This window comes from Manduca sexta, unplaced genomic scaffold (assembly GCF_014839805.1).
Source record: "Manduca sexta isolate Smith_Timp_Sample1 unplaced genomic scaffold, JHU_Msex_v1.0 HiC_scaffold_2960, whole genome shotgun sequence".
Classification (NCBI taxonomy): domain Eukaryota; kingdom Metazoa; phylum Arthropoda; class Insecta; order Lepidoptera; family Sphingidae; genus Manduca; species Manduca sexta.
The window spans coordinates 329-16,553 of record NW_023593978.1 but is presented as its reverse complement, the minus strand read 5'-3'; the positions used below and the strand labels follow the sequence as shown (position 1 = coordinate 16,553).

At 36.7% G+C, this 16,225-nt stretch overlaps 1 protein-coding gene and 1 pseudogene across 1 annotated transcript; one reads left to right on the top strand and one right to left on the bottom strand.

Annotated features, from left to right (window-relative positions):
• The first annotated feature begins 683 nt into the window (after nt 1-683).
• LOC115443742 (cytosolic carboxypeptidase 1) lies at nt 684-11,342 on the top strand. Its single transcript, XM_037446398.1, is given in 24 exon segments — nt 684-927; nt 1,350-1,393; nt 1,395-1,438; nt 3,790-3,867; nt 4,498-4,613; nt 4,615-4,666; nt 4,698-4,797; nt 4,799-4,866; nt 4,951-5,085; nt 5,155-5,283; nt 5,908-6,051; nt 6,485-6,509; nt 6,511-6,680; nt 6,814-7,087; nt 7,646-7,893; nt 8,212-8,407; nt 8,750-8,872; nt 9,516-9,627; nt 9,837-9,905; nt 9,908-10,040; nt 10,312-10,484; nt 10,686-10,823; nt 11,146-11,182; nt 11,185-11,342. Coding segments are annotated over 24 exon segments (2,958 nt in total). The 5' UTR covers nt 684-720; the 3' UTR covers nt 11,328-11,342.
• Nucleotides 11,343-12,393: 1,051 nt separating this feature from the next.
• On the bottom strand, nt 12,394-15,136 carry LOC119192585 (annotated as a pseudogene).
• Between the last annotated feature and the right edge of the window lie 1,089 nt (nt 15,137-16,225).

The following is a 16,225-nucleotide window of genomic DNA, read 5'->3' as shown; positions in this document are numbered from 1 at the left end:
ACATGCGTACTTATCTTGAAGGATCTAAAAAATATTGGGAATATACATTTCACTAAATAGCCCCGGAATCGCTAACTTCTAGCTAACATATATCTGCATTGGTTACCAAAGTTGTGCGGTTTCAAAAAATCCCCAAACGGCACCGGCCTCGCATGGTCTAACCCGCGAGCGGCGGCGAGGGCAGCGAGAAAAACAATAGTTCGGGATCGAAATACACTTTCTATACGTTCTCGTACAATTGTTTTTCTCGCTACCTGCGCTGCTGCTCGCGCCACCGCTCTTGATCGAGCAGTAAGTCCTTAATTATAAGAAGGAAGGAAGTCTTTGCCTTAAAAGTGTGTTAACTGGAAAAAGTACATTGTTTATAATATAAACTACTGTATTTCATATCAGACTTTATATTTAATGCTTCAGGAATAACATTTAACTCTCGACTCTACCAAAGTTTCATCTGTATGTTAACAACACGTACCGTTAACCCTCCGATGTTTACGAGATTTTTAGTGGTGATTATTTATGGAATGTGAATTAAATTGCGCGTTTTGTATAAAAAAAAAATCACAAAGTCGTTATTTGGCGAAAGAGTTGCTGTACTAATTTCATGAATTGAAAGTATTATGTTATTTACGTCTTAACCTTCTCCGCTCATTGCGTTCTTTGTGCGATCGGACGATGAGCTCGAATTAAAATACACGTTATAAGAACATTCTCAACATATTAATGTGTTTTATTGCACCAAAATGTCATTGTAACTATTTATATTGTCAGAAGTTCTCTTGGCAATTACCTCTAAATGGTAATGCGTTCATAACACGTTTAATTATATCAAAATTATTTATTACAGATAAACATGTTCGCCAGAGCACGCTGGACAAGTTATGGAATAAGCAATCGGGCGCCATCCAAATGCTGCTTTCCATATTGGAGGTAATTCTCACCGGCTGAATACTGAAAAACTCCTTAATTGCTCTCATGGAATCTAATAATAGATATCTTTGTTGAAGGCTGCAAAGCCGCAGCGAGGCCATATGACGTAACAGCAGGCACTTCTCCGTATAGAGAGTTTAGAGCTTAACCTATTTTTTTGTTTCTGTATTCCGCGCATTGTTCCACAATAGAAATATATTTGGCACAATTTAAAAAATCATTTTAAAGAAATATTTTACGATATGAAAGTCCTGTCATTCAATATGAAAGTTATAACCAAATAATATCCTTGAAAACAAGAAAGTTCCATAATTATTATAAACGAAGAGGCGCCCGGTAGCATGATTTATGATACAAATTCGCTCGTTCTGTTTATTGACATTTACCATAGACAAATCATAACAACATACGCACATTTACAGAACTCAAGAGATACAGCTACGTCAACATATACCACATCTATATTGAGAAGCATTGTGTATGAAACAAGGAAAAGGAAAGAAATGTTCAGGTAATATAATACACTTCAGATATAATTTCCATATTTATTTTATCCAGGTTAATCTCGTCGTAAAACATATAGCTGTAAAAGAGTATATATTCAAATTTATCGAAGTAAACTTATAGCGAAAAAAAATAGCAATACAGAATCTAATGGAAACTAAATTAATAATAATATTATTTTTTATAATAATTTATTCTGGGATGTTATACCTATCTGTGATTTATTTAGAATTTTGAAAAATTGTGTTTAAAGATATGCTAAATAGTTCGAACTTCTCTTTCCCTAAATAGACCCTATTGTTGTAGTATATAATTGAAACAAATTTGAAATCCCCTGTCGCAGTAAACAGAGAGGAATGTTTTTTTTTTGTATTTTACTTAATTATGTCCTAAATTAATTTAGTTAATCGGTTTCAATTTAAGTCGAGTAATTTATTTTATATTTCCACGATGCCAAAGAATTTGCCAATACTATCAGAGTAAAATAAAATCGTGCGAATGCACGAATAAGCTCTGAAATAAGAAGAAAAAGCTTGCAGTCGATACCGATCGTTATTCTCGCAAGCTTTCTTTTGTACACAAATACACCACGGCGATCGGCAACGAGTGCTTGCAACTTTGTAATACTACGTAAGCCAAGCAAAGCTTCCACCCATGCGCTCGTATAAAGTATTTGAAACTCCGTAAGCCTCTAAGGTGCAACTTAAATGCTAAGTTAAATTTTAAACACGGTATTAGATTAATAATTTGAACTCAGTACATAATTTCTAAACACGTGTAAATAAATGTGACCGAACATATTCCGTCTTATTACAAAACGAGGCTTAACTAAAAACTCTGGTTTAAACCTATGCAAAGTACGGTTTATATAAAAATGGTATTACAAAAAGTGGTTTAACGATAAACCATGGACTATTTGATGGTCTAATGCTAAACCTCGGCGACCCTGGTTCGACGATGGTTTAAATCGTAAATGTCAAATCAAATTTCAAATCATTTGTCAGATTATCTCTGAAATTGGCGTCTGTTTCGTTGTCTTGTGTTATTTTTATCGAAAATGGATATTAACGTGGTAGATTCAGTTGATATTGAGATATTGCAGCCGTTGAGCTACTAGAAACGCCGCGCCGACTCAAAAGACTCGACTCAGTACTTCAATTTTCAGATTTTTTCTTTGGTTGATCCATCACAATATTACAAGAGTCAATTGTTCTATACAATAAGACACTGATAATAAATTTCAAAGTTATTTGCAATAGTCACCGCAATAGTTTTGTTTAATGTTATGGTTTCACATAACGCGCGGGAAGCTTACGTTTCGTAACACGCATTTTGATGTATTACCAGCTAATACAACATTAGTCAAAACTTAAAACCTAAACAAAATTGCAATCGAAGTTACAACTATTGTTGATCTTGGACCAAAGTAACCAAGTCTTAATATTTTTAATACTCCTAAACATTATTTAATCATTAACATTGTATGAAAACGTTTTCTTTTTTGGGTATATGGAACGTTGCGATTGAATGATGTCGTATTGAACGAATGTTGTTTGTATTTATCTGTGGTTTTTATATAGGCCATGGTTCAAATAGCGGTACTAAGAAGTCTACGATTTTTATGAGTTTTGTAATACGGACGAATTTAAACCACGGTTTCCCAGATAAGCCTGGTTTTGTTAGTACAGGTTTAGCTAAGGTTTATTTCACTTTTTGCAATAAGACGGATTATGTTTTAGAAGATACGGGTAAGCATCAAACCAAATTGAAAAGCCTTTCTCGCTACAAAAGTCCCTAAAAGATTGTAAGACGCCAGCGCCATCTATTTTCAATAAATCTGTTTTCCCATGAAAGCAAGTTACCGGCAAAAAAAATTTCCCATATGTTATTTCACGACAAAAATACCCGTGTGCCAAATATCGTCTATATCCGTTCAGTGCCCAAGGACGTGTAATAAAAAATTGCAAATATTCGTATGGTGTAAGTTAACGTTTAAGTATTTCTCTGTACTGTTTTGACAACACTATATGTCAAAAAACAGGTTGGTTTTATATTGAGTATACTGTTCCCATGACTACATGATTTACTATTCGAAGTTTACAATGATCATGCTGCCATACTTCAATTTCAAATACGCTCTCGGGGCTCTGTTAAAATATCCATTGAAAAACATACTTAAAATTATAACTTAGCGTTTACTATCACGTAAAATTCGTGCCAGGGTTACAATTGTTTGGTTTACGTTTTACAAATATATAAACATCCAAATATTAAAAAAATCATAAGATAACAGTTGCAACATTATTAAGTTTTGATGCAATTAAAAATACAATAATACAAATTATTTTTAAAACGTAGCTCCTATTGAAGCGGCAATAAAGAAGAAAGAAAACAAAAAAGCTGGCAAAGAAAACAAAGCTCCCATTATAAAGAAGGGTATGTCCAGTTTGTGTGGGCGAGAATCTAACCCAAACAGCTTTATCGAATATTTTATTTTCTATTTACCCTTTGCACGCCTCTAACACGAAAGCTTAGAAATGTTGAAAACAAAAGTACTAATCATATTATAGGTTTTTATTAATCGTACACTGATGCACATAATAGTATCCTATCTGATATAGATCGTATGCTATATGATAAATCGTATCGTTCTGTACGGATGATAACATGTCGTTGAGAAACTGACATTTCAATAATTGCTTCGCAGATACCCTTTCTACTCGGTAGCTGTTCTGCCCACTGACATTTAAGACAGGCTCACTTAGTTATAGCTTGACATTGGACTACTTGACAATACGGCCTTGTTGTGAACAGTATTTGATCTATTGTAATTTCAATTGTCAATTCGCGACAATGCCGTGTTCGATCACATTAACATTGTATATTTTTTGTACGACTATAAACACTGATGTTATGTGTGGTCTTGAACATTGCAAGCTGATCTAATTATAAATCCGACCGCTCGACACTGACGATTTTATTAACAATAAAAATTCACGAAACATCGCATCAATTATTAACGCCTGTTCGAAAGCTGTACCAAAATGTTGGATGTCGACATTTCAGCGAACAACATTACAAAGACAACAGTGCCTCAGCACTTCATATCGATAAACGGCACTCAAGTGATGATTCGAATGTTGATCGCTACGCATAGCAAACGAGATGGCAACGTCGGCACCAGAACTGATGCTGCAGGACCTCGTGTGGATCCTTGCCGCATTAGCCCCTAAAGGTAGGCATTCAATGTTCATTACTGATTTCAGTTAACAATTTGACGCGACACCACTGCGCACAAGAATTCATAGCTATTAAGGGCACTCAAGTCATTATTCGCAAGGCAATATCGACGATGCATGACAAGAGATCGCCACGCTGGAACAGAAATTATATTGCAAGATTTGATCTGGATACTGGCCGCGCTCGGTACACGAGGTTACATACAACAGACTGTTTGTTTTCGGTTTATGTCCTACGTATTGAATTTGTTGATATGAACTTTTAATATGTTACTTCTAGATCCCAAATTTGCAATGAAAGTAAGAATGCTGGGCTGTGTAAGGACAATGCATCTGATATTAAAGGGACACTTCACGGACAACAAATTAATTTTTCCTCTTCTGGTTATTATCAAGCAGTTAGCCAAAATGGTAAGTAAAGTTGCCCTGTTTATCTGCACTATTAAATACATTTTGTAAGTTAACATTATTTTTATTCCAGCAGTCACAACTTCCATTCTTATTCGTGACGGAGTCATAGCAACTTATGAACGAGTTCTAGTGAGCCTTGGTTTCATACCAACTGCCAGGCTCCGACTGTGTCTAGATGCCATCGATTACTTCAGCAAAAACAGTTAAGTGAGGCAATGTTCGTTTTAAATGGCCCTCTTTATGTCACTATGTAATGTGAATAATTACGTTGAAAGAAACCTTCAACACAATAGCCGACGCACAATTTTTATGACTCTACACTTTGATGTCTGAATGACGAAACTCGTAAAGACATTAAGCAACTGTCACACCCACAATTAAAAGCACAATGACACTGGTGGAGGTATAGGTTAAGGCGAGTGTACATTAACAAAAAAATTGCCAAAAGTTTTTCCTTATGTGCATAGAAATTATGAGAGCACTAAAATTTCTGCGAAAAGGAATTTATAGATGCATAGAATAATTTATCAAATTGTTAGTTTTTTAGCGAATGTGTAAGCAATTTCTGCGATTCTGGCTTTTACATAGTCTACTCGCTGATTTCCAAAACATAAAATAGCCGAACCAAAAAATCCAACTTAAAATTGTACGTGTTCATAATTTAATGAAATATATTCCAAAATATATGCCTAATTGGCATCTTCCACGCAAAGATTTTTTTGTAAATGCGCACCCGCTCTCCCATACATAATATGAGTTGTGAATAAACGTTGCATGTTGGATAACGTTGTGTATGCCATGAATCACACGTGCGTAACTCACGCAGAGGTGTGCTGCATGCAGATCGTGAAGACAGGACTGTGTAGCGTGCTCCTCAGGGTGTTCGACCGATGGGACCGCTACGAGGGCCGCATGAGACTCAAGATATGCGCACACATATTGCAGACGCTACAGCATCTATGTAATATAAGTATGTATTGTCATTGTGATGTTCATAAAAACATATCCGTGAAGTTATTGCACGCAAATACACTTTAGCTCGCATGCGTGTAAAAACGATACAGCCCTCCGCACAAACCATGAAATCGATTTCGAATCGATCAAATGGAGAAAAACAAGTTTTAATGTTATAAAACCCATCTATATCCAACTTTTTTTACACCATATCAACGGGAAGGGAAATCTTTAGTATTATATTCAGTCAATAAGATTGCCATAGCTCACGAAATCTCTTCTCCTGTCCCAACCCTCGATCCTCTTCATAAAAGTCTAGACGGTCTTAAATTATTCCTTTTACATTGTGAATATTCATGGGCAGTCCGAACTTATCATTCGAAGTCCCTATCTAGATGTTGTTAACAAGTATATTCATATTTTTAACACACTTATTTGTAATCTTTCAGAGGCTGGGCGTCGGGCTCTGTGCACAAAAGCACGTACAAACTCTTCACAGATTCTGCTCGCAATGTCCAGACGAGCCGGAGTTTGACGGACTGTTGGCGCGAGTCTGCTCTGTTATAACGTTGTGCCTGAAACACCAGGCACTGCCAGTGGCAGTCACTAGCCCGGCCTCATTTAACCTTAATCCTATACTTAAAGGTGAATATATCAACGCTATGTATCATACAAATTATTTCGTGGCCTATATACAAGTCGCTGATATTCTCTCATAAAATGTTCATCTTTAATCAGACAAGTATATCATAGCGTATATTTTATGTCTTTTTATTAGGAACTAACGCGTCTTGGCCATGTCATGAAGACGAAGAAGAAGACGCGGCGAATTCAGATTCTAAAACAGTCAATTCAGATCTTGATGATGACGGTCCAGATACGGATCTAGATGGAATGGAGGAGTTTCCTGATACCGACTTTGATGAACCTGAAATCAAAAATGAAACCAACGAAGACAGTAATATAGACAAAGGATTTACCAAAAGTGGCGACAGTTTACAAAGTTCCCTTTGGATAAATCCTAGCGAGAGAGATATAGAAGACTTAAAAAAGTAAGTATGATAGATATAAACTATAATAATTAATCTTTCCTGTGAAAATAATAATATTATCTTACTTATTACTTTTATTATAAATACGTAAGTTTGTGAAAATATTTGGGTATTTGTATGTTTATTAAAAATAAACATAGAAACCTCGAAACGGATTTGAATGAAATTTGACATACAGGAAGATCGTGTCCTGGATTAACACATAGACTACTTTTTATCCCGGCAATTCACTCCCATAGGAAATAATAGAATTTTTAAATTTGAAGTTTCAGTATTTTGGGGACTTTTGAAGCGGAAAAAGATTTTCACACGTGTGAAGCCGCGAGCAACATCTAGTATTATTATAATCGGGACAGTATGTCTAGATGTTGAATACCCAACTGGCAACCAGACATAAACGACTAAATAGGTTTGGATTAAATTTTCGACACCGACCGTGCCCCACGAGGATTATATTCCGAGAAAACACTTCGCAGGCGGATCACCGAACATAAAAACTTTGTGAATGCTTCATAAATTTTAATGTCCGTAAACTAATTTTGTCTACATATTTTTCAGATATTTTATTTATTTCAAAGAGTTCGGTTCTTATAACAAACAAATTAAACTAGTCAAGAGCCGTTCCAATTCACGCGGCTCTATCTTGGAAGACTTCCTGACGTCTCAAGCCAGTGGTAACAGAAATATGTCGTCGACTCTGAGTCTTTCTCTAACTGGAGTTTTAGGAAACACTGATTATGATAATGTCATGGGATCAACACAATCACCTTTCATGCAGGGCTACCATAAAATCCATGAGAGTATTTGTAAGTAATCAATAATGATGTTTTTGAATTGTTACTTTAGTAAAGTTTGTAGCTACATGAGCAGTTAGTTGTCCACCTGATAGTGAGTGCTTAGCACCGCTCCTGGACAATATTATAAAAATTATAGACGACTTCCGTTCTACGAAGGAAGTCCCTCTTTCCCCAAACTCCTTTAGTATTAGACGAAGAAATTATTTATTTTGTTACCTATTTTTATTAACTAACTTTAAAATATAATTTAATTTTCATGGCCCAGACATCCATAAATTACCATCTAGAGACTAGATATCTCAAAACATCTTTTTTTTTCTTTTACAGCAACAACTTCTTGTTCATCTCTTAAGATACATAAAGATGTATCTAAATATAGTTCATTCGCGACCGTATATTCTATGATGACATCGAGGGTTCGAAGTGTCATTCCGTTCGTGAAGGTAGCGTACCCGGACATGATGGGTGGTCAGAGTTACAGTCAACCCGAACCCTTAAACAAAATGGAAAGGACTGCCTGCAGGTAATAAAACTGTATAAATATATTTATGATTTTAAACATCATATTGTGAACGAGTGCTAGTAACTGTGAAATCCGTTTAAAACATTCACGCCTTAAATAGTCGCCCTAAGAATTGAGTCCAGTTTCGCAACTTACCTTGGATTTCACAATATTATTTAACATCTAACCCTTATGTCATTTGGTGACGATATCCCGGAGCGAACTTAGAAATCATCTGATTTTATGTAAACTTTAAGCAGTAAACTATTGTATGCGGCGCCTACATGGCGGTTAAACTTGAAATGTTCTGTGCTGCGTGTGTTTTCAAGCTTGACTATTAAAAAACAAATTTTGAACTTTCAGAACGAAACTGCTATCGTGCGTAGACAGGGCTATAAACCCAGAATCCTATATGAATGAAGTAATTTATGATTTGGATCAGCTTTGTAGCAGTGCCAATCCTTCCGACACAACTTCACAAAAAAGGTAAAATAAATATTATCTAAGTATTATAGTAGAAAGGCTAAAAACAACGTACAAATAATAATTTATAGTTGTTTACGGAAAATAAAGATCAAAATACCTTTAATGCAGTAAGTTGGACATGATATATTTATATGTTTTATGCTGGCGCCTGTTGGCAGCGAATTATCATTACTAATCAAACTGGAATTATCCAGAAATTTGATTAAATAAAGTATATATACAGACACATTAAAAATATTTCTCAATGTCATACTGCTCTGTTGGTTATTGTCGACGTCGTTTTAACATACGTTATTAATTTATAGCTTGAATATCTGCCGGAAAACTTTGATCTCTTGGCAACGCGAATGCAATTAGTATATTTTAGTTTCTGAGGTCGAAGAGCGTTGTATTGTTGACACTAAACTGTTTACGTAATTCCTAAACCGATAACGGTTTTATCTTCGTATCCTGTGTTTATTTTTTCGGTTGAAATGTGGCTTCATACTATTTACTACTTCTATTTGTGGCTTTGCTTGCTCAAGAAGCCTTTTTAACTCCTTCAGATCTATTAGGCCCTATTTTATTCCAAAATCGAAGGTGAAATGTAATTTTAAACATAATACAAATACAGTATTACTAATATTTCAGTTTAAATACGGAGTACATTCCTCACCAACAACGACGAACACGAGATTACAAAAGTAAACAGCTTTTCCTCCAGATTAGGATTTGAGTCAAGATTCGAGTCGGGTAATCTTAGGAAAGCCATTCAGGTAATCATTTTATATTCCTAATTCAATTCTAATATTCAATTACATAATAATATGTTCACTCTTAAGAACTTATACTATAAATATTTCTGATTAATTTAGTTTTCAACTACCTACATCCTCTCTAATAAATTTAAGAATTAATGAATTCTTATAAGAAAATGTTATAAATCCAGTTAATTTTCCTACGAGTGGTAACTGACTCCAGATAGGTCCGAGAGTACGAGCTGATCCTAATGCCCGACGTGAACTCGACCAAGAGACACCAGTGGTTTTTACTTCCGAAGTGCGCAACATGACGCAAGGCCGCCCTTACATCTTCAACATTGTCAACTGCGAGAAATCTGATAGCCAGTTCAACTTCGGAATGAAGCCCGTCATGTATTCTGTAAAAGAAGCCGTCATGGGGAGGCCAGGTGAATGAACCTGCTTTGTAATTGTACAAAAGTAAAGTCTTGCGAAAAACAACATTTCGAATTACATATGCGTCAAACTCTTGATGGAATTATTATATATCAGTTGTCAGGCCAAAAATTACCATAGTAGTTTTTTTCGTTCTTTATGACGCTAAAATATTTTGAATTTAAAATTGCTTATGTAAGATTCAACCATCAGACAGCCGTATTTATTTATATTGCTCTAAGCAAAGTTTGTCTCAATACTACCAATTTCATTCATTAATTGCAGGTTGGGTGCGTGCCGGTTCCGATATTTGCTATTACCGCAACAGCTACCATTACGCGAACCAGAAGAGCCACAACAAATGTTACCTGACCGTCACGTTCAACATCGAGTTCCCGCACTCCAACGACGTGTGCTACCTCGCTTACCATTATCCATTCACTTACTCCATGATGATGGTACGGACTTACAAATTTTACTTTGTTTTTTCATTAAAATCAAAAACGTTACGCTTTTCTCGTATTTATTTCTATATAGTGAGATAAAATTCCTTCTCCTAATTACTGTCCTGAAAGGTGAAAACTTACTGCAAAAACCAAAATTATAAGCCATCTAGTATTTATTTTTCATTTAATATTTCTGATATGGTTGTTTTTTAGACTCGCATCTGGCAATGGAGTTTGCAGATGCCGCCCGGTTCTCTATTCCGCGCTGAGCCGCTCTGCTATTCGTTGAACAATAACGAAGTCCCATTGTTGACTATTTCTGCTGACGACTCGCCGTCTAATCCTATTGTGGTGAGAACTTTTATTGTAAACCAATAATTTAACGTCTTAGTTCATTTATTAAAATAGAACTTAGTATCAATCTATCCAAATAAAATTTTAGACATGTATCAAAAGTTATAATATAATTATTACGGCTAATCAATGACTTGAATTCCCAAAAATCATGGGCACATCAGTAATAATCATTTTACTGTATAAAAAGCACAGCATAATTTATATCATCGATTTCATAGAAAAAAATATGCTCTTGACAAGTTATTTGCAATAATTTCAAGTGCAAATAACTTGTCAAGAGCATATTTTGCTATAACTATTTAATCGTTTATCGTAGGACCGTGACATAGTGTTTCTAACTGCCCGCGTGCACCCGGAGAGAGCAACGCGTCCTGGGTGATGGACGGTTCGCTCGCTTGCTTGCTCGGAGACACGGCCGTCGCCTCCGCATTACGAGCCAAATACGTCTTTAAGATCGTGCCCATGCTCAACGTGGAGGGAGTGCTCAATGGCTGGTGAGTTTCATAGTAGTGTAGTGTTCCCAAAAACAACTTGATAGCGTCTGCACGCTGCCTTTATCTAAAGAAGTTGGGGAATATATCACACCCAATTGCAATACCCATTGCTCCGTCGTCTAATTTTCTCGTAAATGTAGTTAAGAACTTTTATTTATTACAAAAAGTATAAAGATGAACTTAATGCTTAAGTCATTTTCTACCAGGCAACTTTTAGGTGGCGATATACTTAAGAATATAGGCGTAAACAACGAGAGGTAGTGGACGTAAAATTAACATCATACAGACTAATATAATTTCTAAATATTACTGTGCTCGTGTCTGCTGTTGAATTTTGTAATAATTTATATTTGTCAGATGTACCTGATATTGTGTTAATTCGTGATTTGTTTTGTGGTTATATTTTCATTTCGGATAACCTTGTCTCAGTTAATAGAATCATTACTGTAATATGTGAACACAAGTGAGATATCTATTATTGAAGGTGTAATTCCATTTTGTATGGCATTTATAATTGGGTATTTAACTTCACGTTTTTAGTGTTTTCAGGTGCATGAAATAAAACATTTTTTCAGTACTTATAAAGTTTAAACTTTATTACCTTCGCTACATCACTATTCTTTAAATTCTTGAGTTCCAACTAATTATACTTAACTAGGTACGTCACGTATATTATAAACACTATCTTAGACCACTATTCCGATTGATATGTCCCGATATAATATCCACTTAATTTTCTTAAATTAGATAATACATTTTGCGGTTTACATGAAATACCGGAGATCTGAAACCTATAATTACCTTAGCGAAGTCAAGGTACTTAATTTCGTTCAGTACCTACTTATTTTGTGATATTCATACGCGAGAAGACGGAGGCAAGTCGCATCGAACGAGTCGCCAGCATCTTCAACGGAATTACAATAGTATTGCCCCATGAAACCTTCGAAATCTCCATAAATATTTGTAACTAAAATTGACATGCTACTATTACGATTCTAAAAATCTCATTTACATTGCGCAGTATCCATAAACCAAGGCGTGCGATATACCCTCAAAAAGCAAGCTCTAATGTAAAAATTACTTTTATGATTGCTTAATACGAAGTCTAATAATTATGAAATAGGTAATACTTTTGGTAGACACAATATCTAATTAATACGAAAAAGTTACACAAATACGACGTCGAGCCGGACGAATTTAGTAGGCGGGTGGTGCCAGCATGCCGCTGGCGTGGACGGAATGTTCAGTGGCGTCCGGCTCGGCGGTAGAGGGCGCGTCGTCGACGGCGGGCGCGTCACGGGCCTGGTGGCTCAGGTAGGCGGCCGGGTCGTCCCCACCATGCCGTCGTCGTCGTACGGACGCCGGTTGTGGCGTGTTGAGTCGATCTGAGGCGGGGATTTGAGAACGGCGCTTGTCTTGAGGTGCGGCGACTGAAGCCCGTCGAGCGAGGAAGGTCGGAACTTGCCAAGAAGGTCGTTGAGGGTGAAGTGGGTCGGCAAATGTTCAGGTTGAGGTGGCGGCGGCGACGACGACGTGAGCGGGTGAGCTGTCGTCGTGGTCGTCATCGACAGCGGCTTCCTGCCGACCAGAACAGACCGACCCTCGTGTTAGAGAGCCGTTTGTGCAAACGATACCCATCGCTAATATTTTAAATTGGCAATAATGTGATATATTACATTAAACATTTAAGTAATTAAACAAATAGGTGTTAATGATGATTATGGTTACATACATAATTAAATATTAAACACAAAACATGAAGTATATCACTTAAACAAGAGATACCAAGCAAAGCCCCCTTCACCCACCCACCAAAAGATTTTTGCTCTCAATTTTGATTAAATTGTATAGGTACAATAAAGTAAAATAGTGATGATATTAATAAATAGCCAAACATCGTCTGTTGGGTGTAGGGCTCTTGTTTGGTGGTTGGGTTGGCGCAGAAGCCTAATCCCGCGGGCCCGCGCGCTATGTACATAAAACAAATCGAACCAAGGATTACACTTGGCCTGGTATGTTAGCACAGACACTACATACAATACCCAATCAGCATCTCGAGTGCGGTGATGAGGACTGTCGTCTTCAGACATTTGTTTACGAAGACAATTTCGTAAATTTGGAAGCAAGTATTGGATTCTGCTCAAAAACGTGACAAGAGAGCGCGCGGCTAGTCGGGGAGTAGGCCTCCGGAGACAGCTGGCATCTCACCTGGCATTACCCCTGCGCCGACGACACGGGGATGGAGCCGTAGTTGTAGTAGTAGCAGCGGGTCTGCTCGCATATGAAGTCCTTGATTTCACCGCAGTGCTGAGGCTCCCAGTGGAAGGTAGGCGCCTTGAGTGACACGCATCCGTTTGTCATCACATGCTCCGTCCTGGAATACCGACTAGTTTTTATGCAATACGTTTCGATAACCCGAGGACACAAGACATTTCTCATGATAAAATATTATAGTATTACACTGATGCAATCAACTTAACCAACGAAGCGTTTTGTGGGAAAATCTATGTACACTACAATTTTCCAGAAAATTGTCTGTGCATAATAATAATAGGATACCGCAGTGCTTTCTCATGACAACCTCATATTATTTAAAATGGTACTTAATTATTTGCCTAGCAATCAGTAAATTGTTAATGCTTAATAGCGACATAACTGGTTATAAAAGAGTTGCAGTAAGTGTTTTCTATTTTAAATGTTGACTGAGGTTGTCCCACCTACATCCACTCCGTATTCCCTAGCTAGACCATGGCACACGTATTTATGACATCGAATGCTAAAGTCGAGTTTCTAGGAATGTCACCTACCTTTCACATAGAAAGTAATAATCAAAAATGAATTGGAATTATATATTACTCAGCCCCTTTTCAGCCCACAACTGGAGAACAGGTGTAAAGCCCCACAGATTTTACAAGGAAATTTTACGAGGCTTATTATGCCAGTTGATATATTTTATTTTATTACAAGAGATATGGTAAAATCACTCGAAAGCATAGAAATTCCCTTTAATCTCTAGAAGGTCCATACAGTTTTGTTCATTTTGTTAATAATATTTATCTTTACACCCACGCCCTATCTTAATAAATAATATCTAACGTTGACAGTATGTGTGGTTACTATATTGTATTAAATGCTAGTGGAGATACGTACCCGTGTCTAGCGGTACGCTGGGGTGCGGTGCTGCCCTGGGGCACGTCCAAGGGGTCAATGCTGTCGTCAGCATGTTGGCTGGGAGCATCCATGGGCAGCCTTCGCATATAGTTGAACGTTGCGTTGAATGGGAGCCCAGTGCTCATCCACAAATACATGTCCGTACCAAGGTTGTTGCCAGATGTCCAAAAGTCGTACTTGTTGTAACCTGAATAAGATTTAATCAATTTAAAGTTCGAAAGATGTCCATACAAACCCATGGTAGAACTGCAAATTAGTACATGAATAAAATAAGAATACCAAGAATCCAACGTATTGTAGAAAAAAACACAAAATAGGCTAAAATTTTACAGAAAAACTTGGATACATGGACTTATTTGATGATTTGTTTAAAGTACACGATACGATGTGATAAAAACAATTATTATATCCATACCTGCATTTGTCAGATACGTAGTAATAGAATCCGCCTTTTCCTTAGTCTCGAAAGAAGCCAGCTGCAACCCTAACGATCTGCGAAAATATACATGCATATATTGTATAAACTCGCTAACATCATCTTAATAGTCAGTGAAAGAAACACCCCATGAAACCATTTATCTTTTTCCTGTGACAATATGTATTTACAAACTCGTTACACCGGATCCATAAACGTAATTTAAAATAACTATCTTTGCTAATCGTATTCAGCTATTAGCTATAAACTGTGCGACGAAGCTTGTTCATCGAGTGGCAATTTATTCTGTACACTTGCTTGGGACAGTACTCGGACAGGACTGCATTCCAACTTGAAGTTCAGAAAACTCTACGAGATTAAAATCCTCGGCGACATTGCACTACTTGATACCTTCGAGCTCAGTAATCAGTATCCAACTGTGTTTCGTAGGAGTTGGTACTGCGTGAAACAAATCGACTTAGTTTATTCAAACCACACTGGTAAAAGCGTCTATTGTGCTCTTTTTGAGTTTAAAATATTTCTTTAAACTTTATTCAACAGTTTTCTCTTTTTGGTACATTTTAATGTGTTATTAGTGCATACAAATATCATAAAAGTAATTAGCAAATATCAGCGACAGTTACCAACACACCATTAAAGCCTTTTTATCATTCCTCGAACACCTTTAATCTTTTTTACCATCTTCCAACGCTCTTAACCAGTTTTGAAGTTTAAAATGAGTGCCCTAATTTAATTAACTTGAGTATAATTGAGCAAAAATTTTGCAACCAACAAAAATTTTATGTACAGTAAAATTTTACCTGCATCTACCGTTTTTGTAACTGAAAATTATGTTCGGTTACAGAACCATATTATTTTTAATCAGGATACATACAGAGTTCGTTTTATTTTTTGTTCGCGACCGGTATTCGGTACAATAAAAAGTTCGCTAATGACTATCGTGCATTCGCGTCACATGGGTACCGTTAGTTCCTTTTTGTCATCGCAATCAAAGCGAACCGTAACAGTTTGTAAATTATCCACGACGACGATGTCGCTGCTCGGTGCGAGTGAGTGCCGAGCGCCGACTCATAGCCGTATTCGTAATTCGTATGACACTTGGAGTCCCATCACGTCACACAGCACCTGCTCATAAATCGCGTCCAGTTCGTCACGGCTGTCGTATCGGTTAACAAATTCGCGTCATATTATACGTCGCTTTTATCGCGACCTTAATCGATTTCTTAGATTCATTATTTCTCAATTCCCTTGTAAAACGAGACTTAAAATGGTCTCACAGTCGTGAACAATTGAAA